Source organism: Myxocyprinus asiaticus, chromosome 21 (genome assembly GCF_019703515.2).
Source record: "Myxocyprinus asiaticus isolate MX2 ecotype Aquarium Trade chromosome 21, UBuf_Myxa_2, whole genome shotgun sequence".
NCBI classification, from domain to species: Eukaryota; Metazoa; Chordata; class Actinopteri; order Cypriniformes; family Catostomidae; genus Myxocyprinus; species Myxocyprinus asiaticus.
In genome coordinates this window covers 18013340-18028960 of record NC_059364.1, presented here as the reverse complement: position 1 = coordinate 18028960, position 15621 = coordinate 18013340, and the positions used below count along the sequence as shown (strand labels likewise).

The 15621-nt window shown below is 36.6% G+C and overlaps 2 protein-coding genes across 4 annotated transcripts in view; one reads left to right on the top strand and one right to left on the bottom strand.

Moving 5' to 3' along the window:
- The window catches only part of LOC127411902 (WD repeat- and FYVE domain-containing protein 4-like), a 63512-nt gene that overhangs the window by 12426 nt on the left and 35465 nt on the right, over nt 1-15621 (bottom strand). For 2 of the 3 annotated variants that reach the window (XM_051647778.1, XM_051647779.1), the window contains exons 39-51: nt 15193-15302; nt 11881-11958; nt 11493-11684; nt 10218-10302; nt 9912-10084; nt 7357-7505; nt 6110-6230; nt 5754-5839; nt 5596-5658; nt 1779-1821; nt 1223-1342; nt 991-1108; nt 331-440 (exon numbers count right to left, since the gene is read on the bottom strand). In XM_051647778.1, the coding sequence (XP_051503738.1) occupies nt 331-440; nt 991-1108; nt 1223-1342; nt 1779-1821; nt 5596-5658; nt 5754-5839; nt 6110-6230; nt 7357-7505; nt 9912-10084; nt 10218-10302; nt 11493-11684; nt 11881-11958; nt 15193-15302 (1448 nt within the window). The remainder of the gene's footprint in view (nt 1-330; nt 441-990; nt 1109-1222; nt 1343-1778; nt 1822-5595; nt 5659-5753; nt 5840-6109; nt 6231-7356; nt 7506-9911; nt 10085-10217; nt 10303-11492; nt 11685-11880; nt 11959-15192; nt 15303-15621) is intronic. The other variant, XM_051647780.1, reaches the window with a different exon arrangement.
- On the top strand, nt 1836-5582 carry lrrc18a (leucine rich repeat containing 18a). Its single transcript, XM_051647781.1, has one exon. The coding sequence runs from the start codon at nt 3801-3803 to the stop codon at nt 4707-4709; it is 909 nt and encodes a 302-aa protein (XP_051503741.1). The 5' UTR covers nt 1836-3800; the 3' UTR covers nt 4710-5582.

The following is a 15621-nucleotide window of genomic DNA, read 5'->3' as shown; positions in this document are numbered from 1 at the left end:
GCATACATAACTAAATTAGAGTAAGATTTTAATTTGTAATGAAAAAAATAGAGCACACAAAAACCCAAACAAGACCAAAAACAATGAAGCTCGTTTCATCTAGCTAGCTTATTCGTAAACATTTAATTTTATAGAAGTTCTGTCATACAGACTAGTTTTGTACTTAATTTTATAAAAAAAAAAAAAAAAAAAGAAAAGAAGAAGAAGAGGAAAACATAAATATTTCAAATTCTGATGCAATTAATGCCCTTTCCTTATGTAATTGCAGGACCATGCTGTACCTGAGCCTATCCACACAGGTGAGAAGTGTGTGAGACAGATGTGGTTTACCTGCAGGCAGAGGAAGGTCTGGGAGAAAGGCTCCATCCTCACCAGGTATGAGGCCACTATGATGGCTGAGGAATAGTGTGTGCAGTAATGGCACTGTGCAGACAAATCACCTGTAATCATGACATTCACTAAGCAAATGAAAGCAGCTGTTCCATGTCTACATTTATTTAATCATTTAATCCATTCCTGCAGGCCCCGGAATGTTTTTGTTCTGAATAACAATACTGATTCAACCCTTGTGTTTGTTGGGTGAATTGGGTTAGTTAAATTAGATTTGTTAGTTCAGAGTTGGATAAGAAAACAAACAAACAATACTTCGGTAGGCCTCTAGGGCTGGAGGTGAAAAATCTACAGCCATGTACAGTCACAAAATAAGTGTTTCTGGTCTCAGAATAATTCCACAATTTTTTTTTTTGTACCTGAAGAACTCCCCTGATATGTTATATAATGCTAACCTTCCTAAAAATAGAATGAAATTCACATATTTGCACATTTACTTATGAAATATTTCTACTGTTAATTTTATAATTATTTTTACATTTTAATTAATTAATTAAATTAAATAGATAAGACCATATATTGGCAGAACCTAGGGGTTCACATCCCTGCAATATATAACAGGAAAGTCCAGAAACAGTGAGCGCTAGAGTGATGCTTTACCATCATTATTTTCCACCTCGAGGTATCTCTGAATGAATTTCTCTTTTCTCTTCTCAGTCTGGGCTCCCATTGGTTTAGACAAATCTCGGAATGTAGCAGGAGAGGACAGATCCAGATTCTAACAAGCAGTGAGTGAGAATGTCATGAGAACGGCATCTCAACACAATCTGGTATACAAAAAAACCCCCTCAAATTAAAAAGCTTCAGGTTAGCATGCAATTGTTTATTTTACCTCTGATTCATAATCAGCTATAATCCATGGAAAGACAGGATATTGCATCAAGTCGTTGTATGTCCGTCCAGCCAGTGTGTTCAGATGCATAAGATATTCAAAGTTAGTAATTTCTCCCCTCTATGAAAAGGAATATAAGTAAAAAAAGAACAATAACACATATATAAATGGCTATTTTTCGACTATCCAACTATTTTGGGTTAATGCAGTCACCTTTTGCGTTTGCATTAAAGTGTTTGGAATCAGCAAGGTTCCCACACTTTGTGACTAATGAATTTCCATCCCTTTTCCAGTCATTCAAGATTACTGGATATGGATTTTTTCATTTATTTTTTTTTTGAGCAATTTCCAGTCGATTAAATATTTTAGAGCTAAGCATAACTACACAAATGTATATTTACTATAAAATCTTCCATGATTTTTTTCATGACCGTTAATATATTTAATTAATTTCATGATTTGTACTTTAAATCAGTAATAACTGTTGTAAACTATCAACTCACTGTAAATGCAGAAAGTAAATGATAGTGAACTTCATTTAAAGCAAACACATTACCTGCCATTTAATCAAGACAGTCTTCTCAGTCGCTGCCGTCTTTCTGTAGAAACATGCCAAAAGAATAAATTGAGCAAAAATATACTATTTGAAATGTAATGCTATCAGAGCTGTTTACTTGTTAATAATCACAGAACCAAGCACCATTGAATTTGCTAAATTCTAAAACAGTCATCACACTCTTCTAAAACAGTCATCAAATAAGTCTTCTTTGGTTGCATGGCAACAGGTCACGGAATATAAAGTTGTTAATGGTTTTAAACCGAGGAGTGCCTGTCTTTCATCAAACACAAGGGCCATTGGAAGCATACACACATTCTTGTGGAAATAAGGGTAAGCTTTTCTTCAAGTAGATAGTTCACTCTTAAAGGAGTAAATAGTGCCATCTATAGGTTTTGAATATAAACAGAGAACAGAGTCAATTATTTACATAGAAGTTTGTTTGCCCCATCACACATTACTGAATCTAAGGTTAGACTCTTACTCTTACTCCAGGTAACCCCAACATGCAGAATCACACCTTATTATTGATATGCATTCATGCAGAAGATTTTACAGTGAAACAGTAACTAGTAAAACGGTTCTAATGTCAGCTCCAAATGACATGCAAATCATTTACCACCAACTATTTCCATATTAAAGAAAAGAGAGAGGAGACAGAAGAGAAATTTCAGTCGAGGCAATCGTGGACTGAAACTATTCTTACACTGAAAATTGTTGATGTATACTTCAAAGAACACTGTGGAAATGTAATCTGAGGGAGTGTACAAACACAAATGCTGCAACACTTCTTTCCCCTCTTTCTTTTGTGTGGGCTCCTGGCACAGGACAATAAAACTCCTGGACCCTGCACATGCGTTGCTTGGCAACAAAGTTAAACAGGACACAAAGCTTCTTTTGGACTCAAGTCTGAAGATCCTCCCCTGATTCTCAAGCAATTCAGTTCTTTGTATGGACCTCTTTTAAAAATTGTGAGTAAAAAAAAAACGTATTTATTCACCGGAAAGGGGATTAAATGAATGCTGGGCAACAATAGCTGGTTAGGGCAAATTGATGGTTTTTACATAGTATGTAATCCGTTTACCTTGAGACTTTTCAAAAGAGTTTTGATGAACAATCTAATGTTAAATTTAAGTCAAACACTGAAAATTTGGCTCCTGACTAATTTAGTTTAGGTTTAGTAATCACTGTTATAACTTTGGCACAGTATTAGAAATATGCTACTAAAAGACTATGCCAAGTTTGTTGATTGCGAGATTTCTAAAAGCAGATTTGCCAATCAGCGAATATTGTTTTGGCTGTAAATAATTTCTGGTTTAAATCATGTAGCTGCTGCATGTAAATTTGATCATATATCACAACAACAACACCACCACCCAATTTTAGTGTGGAGGGTTTCAAAATCATTGAATCACAAACAACATGAAGATAGATCAGCCCGATGGTCAGATCTGTGTAATTGCACCTCTCGTATGCAACGGATTTAAAAACAAAGGTCTAATAGAAACAGGATGAACCATATTAGCCCATCTACCAATATGATTAATGAGTCGCCAAAGGGCTCACAATGCAGCCACTCCTCCTTTTTAATGGGCAGATATGAGGAGAGCGAGTTGAAATCTCTTTCCAGTGTCATTTATCAAAGTACTGATTTGACTCTCTCCTCAGTCACACAGACTGCTAGCGCCGCCCTGGATCAATCAGCTGGAACGCAAGCAGCTTTAATACATCTTTCCCACAATATGCATTCAGTCCTTGTTGTACCCACTGTTATGTGGTATTAGCCTTAATTAGAGAATGGCATTATACGAAAAGATCCCTTTAGGGTGAACTGGGTGAGTGAGTCGTTCCCCAAATGGCCCGACTCTTCCGTGCATCCCCCAAATACTGCCTCTGGGTATACATGATACCTCCATCCCTGAACAAACAACTGAACCATCTCGTCATTAAGTTGTACATGTTTAAAGCTATGAGGTCCTGAGATAATAATTACATGACTCGGGTTAAGACTTAACCAAATTGATGCCTCAGAAATGCTTAACCATTAATCTGTGTCTGTACAGTTCCATGGCTAAGGGGAAGAAAACAGGCTCAGCCCAAGGTACAAAGATCACGTTAAAAATGGCTAAAAATGCTCTGCGAGTAACTCCTGAGGGCAAACTACGGCTTGATCTCAGCAACGCGGGCATCACCACATTTCCCAAATGCCTCCTAAAGTTAAGCAACATAGAGGAACTTGATCTGAGCCGGAACAAGTTAAAAACAATCCCAGGTTTCATCGGACAGTTCACCAGTCTCTGTTGGCTAGATCTTCACAGCAACCAGATCGAGGAGCTGCCTGAAAGCATTGGACGCTTGGGATCTCTGTGTCACCTCAACCTCTGTAACAACAAACTAGACTCTGCTGGTTTATCGCCTGAAATAGGAAGTCTGAGAAACCTCCAGGTCCTTAACTTGGGTATGAACCATCTGACCAGTCTCCCTCCCACCTTGGTTGCTCTGACAAACCTGACAGAGCTGGGTCTTTTTGATAACATGCTCACAGAGGTACCCGCGTGCATCCACGTGCTGCCCAACTTGAGGAAGCTAAAAACCAAATGCAACCCTGTGGCCTACACACGGGGTGACAGCAAAGACTCAGACTCTGCAAAGACCATGGGAAATCTGTATTTGGTAAGAGAGGGAGATTTGTGCCAACCATGTCTAGAGAGATGTAAGGAGAAGGGTCAAAGTTTTAAAAGGAAAAAGCTTTTTGATAGGTCACAAAGGAAGAGTAATTTTTCAGGACTAATGTCACCAAACTCAGTAGCACGGGGGAATCAAGAAAATTGGCGGCTGCAGACTAATATCTCACCTCAAATCTCCCATAAAGAACAAGGCAGACCTGCTGGAGATATCAATAAATGGGCTTTTATCAACCCTTATAAGTAATGCCAACAATGTTTTAACATTTGAATATTCTGCATTCTCATTAAACAAAACTTTGTCAACAATATGCATCAAATCGAATTTCTTGCTGTATGATAAAATGATTGATGATATCAAATTCTGGACTTGAAGCTGATGTGGGCACTTCATCTAAAACTATTTTTAACAGCATTTTCTAAATCTTTTGTAATTACTTTGCACATTTCCATATTAATTGAGAGACTACATGGAATATTTGTATACTATAGGACTATTTAAAATGAACTAGTGAGAGCAAAAAGGTGATTAAAAATGCTGAAACTCTTGGTGACTATTGACAGCAAATAAAATACAGATTTTCCCGTGTACATTTTAATCTAAAATCTTGATGCTGATTAAAAAACGGTTGTGGAAATGCTATATTAAAAAAAAGGACAATTCTGATATTAAGTCCATTAACTATTCAGGAAAACTAAACATGATAAAACTAAGTTGAGAAATTGTTTTAATGGTAAGTAAAGGAGGAGTAGTTTGAACCAAAACAAAATCTAAAATAATGAATACGAAGAAAGCTAACAAAACTTTTTCAGACAATTAACAGCTATAAAATCGTGAGATGTATTGGCTGCTTATGACTTAAGTAACAGAGGCTGTTTTAATTGGTAGAAATTGCTGAAGATGCAGTAACTGTAGTTTCAGTGTAATGCCTTTACATTGTTTAGGGGATTGAGATTCTTCCTGTCAATACTTTAACCATACACATACAAGACTGCCTTTTCTGAAAACTTTGAAACAACAAAACACTGTCTGTTTCAATAGAGAAGTATCACAGTCTCTCTCATCATAGTGGCAGCTGTCTGGGAGAACTGGTAGATAATGGCATTTTGTTCTCAACAGTTTTGACACTCACCTCACATTAAGGACAGTCTCTGAGATGCCTCTTCCCTTTAATGAGGAGACCACAGCGCAAAGCCTGGAAAATAGGACAAACTGAGAAAAATCAATTTGGTCTGTAAAACCTCATACACATTTCTTTACATGCACACAGCACAAACACTCTCACTTTACCTTTTATAGGCATTTATGTGATCATTGTTGAAGAATACAATGAACACTGAAGTCCCATTCTTTAAGAATATTTCCAGAGCATTGTCCTGAAGCATCATCAAGACAAGAAAAAAATAAGAAAGAAAAAAAATCATTAAACAAACTAATGAACAGAACAAAAAATAAACAAAGGCCAATAAATGGACTGCGAATAAACAGATCTGAAAAACACATTTATGAGTACTAAACCAGATTTGTAAACAATATATACAGTAGTAACAAACATTACAATGAAAATCAATAACATTATGTTACAGGACTTGTATACTGTATGCGAATACAAACATAGAAATTACTATGGGCTTCATGACTCTCACCTCAAGCAGGAAGCGCATAAAATTGGCCTCTTTGATGTCATCGTATGACCAGCGTTTGCAGCTCGTGCTCAAAGAGCTTTTCTCTTTATTCATCATTTTGCAAATATATGAGTCTCTCACACTATAATAAATTAAAAAAATTTAAGCTTCTGAGATACCCATTCGCAAATAAATAAAACTCATAGATAGGATTTAATTTATAAAGTAAACACAATGTTTTACTAATACAATAACTTATCGCTAAATTATATATACTCACTGAGCTCTTTATTAGAAACACTAAGGTCCTAATAAAGTGCCAGACATAGTCTTCTGCTTTTGTAGCCCATCTGCCTAAAGGTTCAACGTGTTGTGCATTCTGAGATGCTATTCTGCTCACTACAATTGTACAGAGTGGTTATCTGAGTTACCGTAGCCTTTCTGTCAGCTCAAACCAGTCTGGCCATTCTCTTTTGATCCTCTTTCATCAACAAGGCCTTTCCGTCTGCAGAACTGCCGTTCACTGGATGTTTTTTGTTTTTGGCACCATTCTGAGTAAACTCTAGAGACTGTTGTGCTTGAAAATCCCAGGAGATCAGCAGTTACAGAAACCCTCAAACCAGCCCGTCTGGCACCAACAATCATGCCGCGGTCGAAATAACTGAGATCACATTATTTCCCCATTCTGATGGATGATCCCCATTAACTGAATCTCCTGACCCATATCTGCATGATTTTATGCATTGCACTGCTGCCACAATATTGGTTGATTAGATAATAACATGAATAAGCAGGTGTACAGGTGTTCCTAATAAATTGCTCAGTGAGTGTATATGCATACTATTATACGTATGTACTGTAGTTGTAAAGTATGTGCATTTGTATATGTATACTGTATGTATGTAATATGTATAGGTACAGTGGGGTTCAAAAGTTTTGATGTAAAAGATTCTGCATTTTATGTCACTGATCAAATAAAAAAAAATTGACCATGTTAACTATTTTGTATGAAATGTCAGGCTTTCTTCCTTCCAGTGAAGCACATGAATGTCAATCCTTCAACTTTTCACACAAACTGTTATGCTGATAATATAATTTGCAATAATAATAATAATAATAATAAAAAACATTAAATTAGAAAATAATGCAAAACAGAAGCATTTTCACTAGTGGTCTCATATTTTTGGACCCCATTGTACTGTGGATGTTGAGTGGCCACTAAAGACATTTTGCTGTAGAGTAGTGCTAAGAGAGAGCAGTAGCTTTACTTGGTCTGATAATGGATTCTACAGCAAACATCTCCTGTGGAGGTCAGTGTGAAGCCTTCACATATGTAGAGGTCAGCTTTCCCAAACAACAGCACGCCTTCAGTCACCACGTGACCACTGACGACCACCACACAGTGCTTGGCTTTGACCTGAGGTTCAAACACATTACAGAAAAAAGCATGTGTATCAGGTAACTTATAAAATAATCCGTATTGTGCATGGTATGGCACTGAACCATTTAAAATAAGTTATACTGGTAATTTGCTTTACATGCAGCCAAATTTAATGAATAAGCAAACACAAAGTTTTTAACAGTTGTACAAAGTGTCACTGCAGCCTGCCTTTTAAATTGTGCCCTGGGGCTTATGTGTCAAAGAAGCGCTACCCTGGTGTTGATTGATCACTGTTACTACTTCATTATCTAAACAACATAGTGGAGAGACAAAAATTAAAGGGAGAAAAAGCAAAAAGGCTGAATGGATGGCTTGTTTGTGAAACGGGGCCAATCGTCTGCAGGCGGAGTTCGCGCGAAACCTCTCGATTATGCACAGCTAATTGTATTGTCTCCCTTCATTTCACACCAAGCAGCTGCACCTGGCCTCAGCCCTGAGTCACTGTGGCTCTGGGCTCTGGGGATCCGCGTCTCCAAAACATATGGGGTTCAGCCGCACCGCCAGCCGCTCCACAATTAATACAAATCAAATCAGAGCCTCCTCTCCACGCAAGCGTCCCCTCACCAGCATGGAGAGAGGGCCCCACTGTTTATTACCAGAATTAATCAATGACACAGCGACAATAGCAACACGCTAATTGATTACGGCCTTGTGTAAATATATGGTCCACCTAGTGGGGCTTTGGTTTCAGACAGAGCTTTAAAACAGAATCAGCCCTGACCTGAGTCGCTCCTAATTCTGCCTGGTGTTGAGGATTTACAGCAAGGTCATACTTGAGGCTGTCAGAGGAGGCATGCAAAGTGGGAGTTTTCACACCAGACAAATTGTTATACTGTATATGTAACGGTCCATCATTTCTATTGTAGACTATGCTATGGCTGTGTACGAAAACAAAGGCAGCGGCATTACTGAGGAGTTAGTCAATGACTTAGTTGGCAGTGTTTTTGCATGAAGGTACCATGTAAGAAAAATGGTTTTAAACAGGCTTCCAAGGCACCAAAACATCACACATAATGTCTAGAATCTTAAGATATAAACCAAGCTAATATCTAATGACTATAATGCTATCATAACTTGTAAAAAAAAAAAAAAAAAAAAAAAAGAAGAAAATTGACATTTATAAGCCAAATTACTGCTTTACACTGCTCTATCAGACACTGTCAAAAATTAGACCAAATGAGGGCATTTTAGTAGACAGAATATTATGTAAACAATGGATTCGGAGGTGACTTGATGCCTTCCTGTATCATTTTTCAGGCATCAGATACAGCCTATTATTTTGACATTTTAACAATGGTTTTCTCTTTTCACTGATAGAAATAGTAGAGGGATGACAGGAAATGTTGGGGAGAAGAGGGAGGAATTGGATCAGGAAATTATGTGAGATGGACTCGAATCTGCATTGCTCACATGAGCAACATGGCTAAATTAGTCAGAACATGTGCTCTAACTGCTAGGCCACAGTTCCATACAACAGGAATAAGTACTAATACCTAATACTAAATCTGTGAAGTTATTTCCTGTTTGAGCAAAAATAAAAAGCTAAGCCTCTGAAGATATTGTGCCTGTAAATTACAACCATCACATGGTTTCTGGAATTACTGTAAGAATGCAGATGTCGGCAGTGTGCATTTTTATATTAATAAGTATGGAGAGGGCAGTTCAGCTGGCACGCAGCACAGCAGGACACACACCACCTACTGAATGAATACATGACAGCAGACATCACCCCCTACTGTTCCTTATTAATACTTCTGTCAGGCACTCTTCACCCTGTTAATGCTGAAGAGCCCTGTCAGGCTCAAACACACACACACAGGGATTACAGATGTCTATACTTAAGCACAGGAATGTTTTTTTGCATATCGCACCCTAACTTGACCAAAGCTGCAAGGATGTAAGGCAAAAATTGCAGTTCATGAATAATAGAAAGTACTTTAATGACATACTTTGAGATTATATGCTTTCCATGCTATTTGAGCAGTAAAATTCCATGACGTTTCAATGACCTTTCCGGTCATTCATGATTACTTGATATGAATGTTTAAAAAATAATTTCATAGAGATTAATGCAGCAGATTTCAGTTTTGATGTCAGGTACCAAGCTTTTGAATTAATATATGCAAGTATTTATACTTATTACTTATTAGTGTACAAATGTGTCCAATAAGACACTCAGACATTATTATAATATGCATTATGATATATAAAAATGAAATATTTTGAAACAGAGAAAAACTACGATCATTCATATAACTTTATGTTATATTAAAATGTATATTAATTTTATTGTTTATTCTCATTTCAGTGACTTTTCCAGGCAGGGAAATCACAATTTTAATCGCAGTGGAAACCCTGAGATTAATATAGGTTCGCTCTTACCTCTTCACTGGGTACCAGCTCCTGCAGAATGAGCTGTGTGTCCATGCACAACTCTGAGAAACCCTCGGACAGATGTGAGGCTTCGTTCAGTACAGGGAAGAAGGTCAAATGTTCACAGTCTAAACTAGGCTGCTCCTCTCCCTCACGACCTGCCTCACAAAGTATCCTGGGGTCTGGGACACACATGAAATAAACAAACGCTTTAAAACAGATGTGGAAATACAGCTGGAGCTGCATATTAAAAAATAAATTTAAAAAAAAGATTAATGTTGTAAAAAAAAAAAAATGACACTGTATATAAAATACCTAAATCAGCCTCAGTAACTTCTGTAATTCCTTTGTTTTCTTCAACAAGATTCTTCTGAATAAGGCCTGAAGTCAGTGCTGGTATCTGTTTTTAAAAAAAAGCAACTAAATAAATAAACAATCATTTGTCTTCTGTATCTCACCTCACTGCTAATAAGAAGAATGATATGCTAACAATAATTTCCATTAAGAAATTATTCTAAGGTACAGGGTTCCCACGCCTTTTAGGCCAATAAATGTCCATGACTTTTCCAGTTGTTTGTGATTGCTAGATATATATATATATATTTAAATAATCACTCACAGAGGGCAGTTCTATCTGTTGTAATATTTTAGAGCTGAACATAAATAGAAAAATGTATATTCAAATATAAAATTCCATTACTTTTTTCCATGTGGATTTTATTATGGCAGAGAATATTTGCAATTAGTGAAAATAGTGGTAGATGCTATTTGCACCCCGGTGCAAATAGTGGCAGATACTATTTACACCCCTACCACTTAGTTTTTGCAGTTAGTGTTTATTGTGTTTATTTAAAGTTCAACAGACACCCTACACCAATTCCTAGCCCTAACCCTAACCTTCCCTTACAAAAATTAACCATGGTTTTACTACAGTAACCATAGTATCACCATCATCAAAATCACCAAAATATCACCGAAATCATAGTAACCTCAAAATTTAACATGGTTACTATATTAACACCACATAACTGTAGTAACACCATGGTTAACTGCATTAAAGCTAAGGCTTCCACCAAAAAATAATGGTTACTACAATATTACTATAGTAAAACCATGGTTAGTTTTACCTGGATCAAACCTTTCTCTCAAATCCTTGACCTTAACTGTGACCAAATCACTGAGAGGAAATCAATCTTTATATTTATTTTTATGTATTATTATAAGTAGTATTAAAGGAAATATTAAGAGTGGAGACAGGAAACAGGATGGGAAAAAGTGAGACAAAATGCGGAATCAAACCCGGGTCATCCGCACAATAAAAAGCACATCCACAACGTCATTACACCCCACACCACTGCAGCGATACTGGGGGCACAGTTAGTCTTCGATTTGTGTGTTTCCACCAGACTATTGAAGTGCAAATATTCAAGCTCTGTGGCAGGTGCTATTTACACCTAATGCAAATAGTCACTCTGTTTTATTAATTTCAATATCTTTATCAGGCCTGGAAATAACAATTTTAAGCTCCCTTGATATTTACAGGTTTGCCATGACTGTGGGAACCCGGTAGGTACAATGGCAATGATTCACCTTTTTGGAGCGGCGTAGTTGCTTTCGACGAATTCGTGATCGCATACGGTTGCGCCCTTCAGCAGTGTTCTGCACCCAGCCCTGTTTGAGGAAGACTCCTGGCCCGGGTCCGAAGAGGCCCCTCTCCCTGAGTAGGTCCTCTTCTATTCTTAGCCACTGAACAGCCAAACGCTCATTTTCACAGTGAATCATCTACACAGAAAATGAGCGCAGCACAATGAGTCAATTAAACTGCTTCTGATGGATTCCAGTGGCACAGCAGTTCCAAGAAATATATATATATATATATATATATATATATATATATATATATATATATATATATATATATATATATATATATATACACACATTATATGTATTTTATTTATTTTTTTAAACCATAAACCTGTGTGTGACTCCTCAACATGCCATCAAAAATGGTCTCACAAGTTTGCCAGTGTGCTTCCATGTTGGACATGAACCCCTTTAACAAAAAGACACACACACATACACACATGAAGGTACATTGTAATGTGAACAACTGGACAGTTATATGTACTGTAGCTTTTTAGGTTTGCACCGTTACAATAACATTTTGCAAATTGCATTCATGTGGGAAAAACAAGCTAGTGGCTATTTAACCATACAATAAAGCTGTCTCCAACAGTCCTCAGTGTGCTCTAATTAACTTAAAGTATAATATAAGCACAGTGTGAGGTGGCTGCTGGCCCTGCGCCATGCTCTGTGTCCTGCTGATTTATTGTAGTGATAGGCATTAGCCCTTCAGGAAGCCTGTGTACTTCACCACTAACCTGCTCATATCCAGATTTACTTAAAGGCTCATTAAACCAATCATCACAGTGGTGTACTCTTACAGCCGATCCAACAGCCACACAGACGGCAGTTCAGAGACTGGGGGAACTATGAGAGTATGGAGTCCAACACTATTATAGCTCATATTGAGACAACCATGAATTATTAAGGCACAAGTATAAACCCATGATTGCTAAAAATTTAGTTTGTATAAAAATAATTCTAACAAATATTGGCATTCTTTGACTGTGCATGCACATGTGCTATCTAATGACCAATACAGTGCCTATAAAAAAAACGCACTCCCATTGATTTTTTTCCATGTTTTGAATCAAAGTGGATTTAATCTGGCTTTTATGGGCACTTTTTGACCAAAGGTGCATCTAAATACTGAATACACTGGTAACACTTTACACCAAAATTGTATTCTTTAACATCAGTTTTAATTTTTTAGCACTTAATTATTTAAATTATTTAAAATTCAAAGTTATATAAATAAGCATTAGTAAATGCATTATGAACACAAACAACTGTATTTTTATTAACAATAACCAATATTAATGCCATAAAAATATATCTGTTCATTGTTAATTCATGATATGTAATGTATTAAATTATGTTAACAAATAGAACCTTATTGTAAAGAGTTACCAATCAACATAATACAGACTTTAAGTGAGTGAATACCGAATTCAAACAATAATTTTGTTTTTATTAACTGTAATACATTTGGACCAATTTGTAGAATCTTTTTCCACTTTGATCAGTGGTATGCAATATAAATTCTCTGTGGTTTAATGTTGTAAAACAATAAAATATGAAAACTTTCAAGGGAGTAAACACTTTTTGTAGGCATTGTACAAAACTAATTAAACAACAGAACTTCAATTCTGGAGGACAAAATTTCAAAAAATTAAATATTTCATCGGGAATGAAAAAAAGTTATTCAATTTCTCCAAACTCAATCTACTTGTTTCACTAACATACTGCTTTGCTGTTTGCCACAGCAAAGTGAGAAAAATCCTGCGATAATTCAAGAAAAGTGCCAGTGGGGGACATAGCAAATAACAACAACAACAAAAAAACAACAACTCCAGTGACAAGTTATAAAACTAGAAGAAAATTGTGCATTTGTGTGTGCCAAATGGATGGCAGGATTAAGAAGTTCACAGGAGTAATTACGGCCCTGTCTTGACAGATAAACACTGAATCATCGCTTAATCGCATTCCTTTATTTAGAGAATCATAAGTAATATATAGCATTAATTACTCCATTTACCAAACAGCAAACTTATTGGCCTCGAACGTGTGCCACATTAAACAGCATCCCCCCTGCAATTAACATCACACTGATTTCCATTTTAATTACTTTCCACAGAAAAAGGCCACCTTTGATGATAACATAACATAATGTCAGCTTCATTTTAGGCTGTTGGCGAATGTGTAATAAACTTAACTTGATCATTAGCTATGTTAATTATCTTTCCATTATGAAGATATAATTAGTCTGTAGCATATATCTGAAATGAATCCGGAGGAAAGTTTGCCCTGCACTATGCTGTATGGTTTAGTTCTCTGCTGTACACGCTACTGGATTAGACTGCATATGTTTAATAAACATTTTAAAATGCTGGAGCATTGGGCGATTTATCAATCATCGGATGAAAATCATGAAATAGTCCCAAATATCTAGCAACAGAAAAGATCAAGGGACACAATCGGCAATTAAAAAGACCGTTAAATGCACATATAGTGAATTTATCTTGTGAGCTAACTTTGTAACATAACTGAAAAGAACTATAGTAAAAAAAAAGATTTTTTACTAGGGATGCACTGACATAAAAATGTTGCCTATTCCGATGGCTGTTAATACATTTTATTAAGGCTGATAACCAATTTGACCAATTTTATGAATTTATACTGTATAGTCTCTTTTTTTTTAAACAGTTTAAATGAAGTTTCTATTTATACTTTTTAATGCTTCAATAACATATTTTCGAAATAGCTTATAATATTATTGAAAAGTTGGATAACTGATTTTTATTTGTAACCTAGAAAAATAGATAAAGGTACAGTTTACATTGGAAAAATGAGCCCTAATATTATCTGCTTCCAATATTGGCCAATTCAGACACACTAATAATTACAAGACTAGACAAAAAACAAAAAACAAAAAAACAACGCATATTTCTACATTTCCAGGATGAACTCACAATCCCTTAAACTGTGTGCAATTTGCACAAAATTTCAAGCAGCAGGTTTTTGAGGCGGCCAATTTATCAAGACAGCTGATAAGCTGTCACAAGCTGATATGATACAGAGTAAGACAAAATGAATGTTTTCATCGGATCGGGACTGCCTATAATTACCGCCCCGTTTCCGCGGCGGAGACGAAGATAGCAGCAGTTGCAAAGAAACAGCAATTTCATGCCCTCGTGCCTGAGTAATATCTCTGTGCATCCTTTTCCAGATGGCGACGTCTTCGGCGGTGGGAACTAATGATGTGGGCTGCGTTTCGGGAGGGAAAGACAACAATAACAGCGTCTTTAACCTTCAACAGCAAACGCAATGTTCTAGTGAGTGTTCCCATGGAAAAAATTAACAAATATCAATTACATTGCCCACTGAGGTGTACTCAGCTGTAATCATCCAAATTGATTTAGTGAAAGAATTGAGACAGTGCCACGGGGTAGGTGGCGGCTGCCGGTGGTGGTGACATTGGGATGGTGTGAGGCCACCTGTAAAGGAATTATCATATGCTAAGCAACTCACTTCCTGTCTGTCAATTACATGGCCTCAGCATTACTGATAGAAAGCAGTTTAGTTGGAGCACTGAGGTGAAACAGCAAGACAATTATGGACATGCATCTTGTCGAGACATGAAAATATAAGTTGGGTTCCCTACCTCAGATCTGTGGACTGAATCCTTCCCAAACCTCCTCTGAACCGACTGCAATGCACTGCTGAGTCCTGCCCTCTTCTGGTGACCATTAATCACTTTCTTCTTCTGAGAGTCTGAAAAGAAAATGCTCAGTTTCATTAAGTATGTAACTACATACACAGTCAGGACAGTGTGGGAAAAGCAGCTAACAAGTGTCCAGCACACATGGGAATACTGTTCAATATTATTTAAAAAGCATCCCAGGTGGATACCTCATGAAGTTGGTTGAGAGCTGTTATCTAAAAAATGGCTACTTAGTCTACAATCTAAAATATAAAATAGATTTGTTTTGTTTACACTACTTTTTGGTCACTACATAATTTTCATACATGCTATTGCAATATTTCATAGTTCTAATGACTTTACTACTATAATAAAATGTGGAAAACAGTA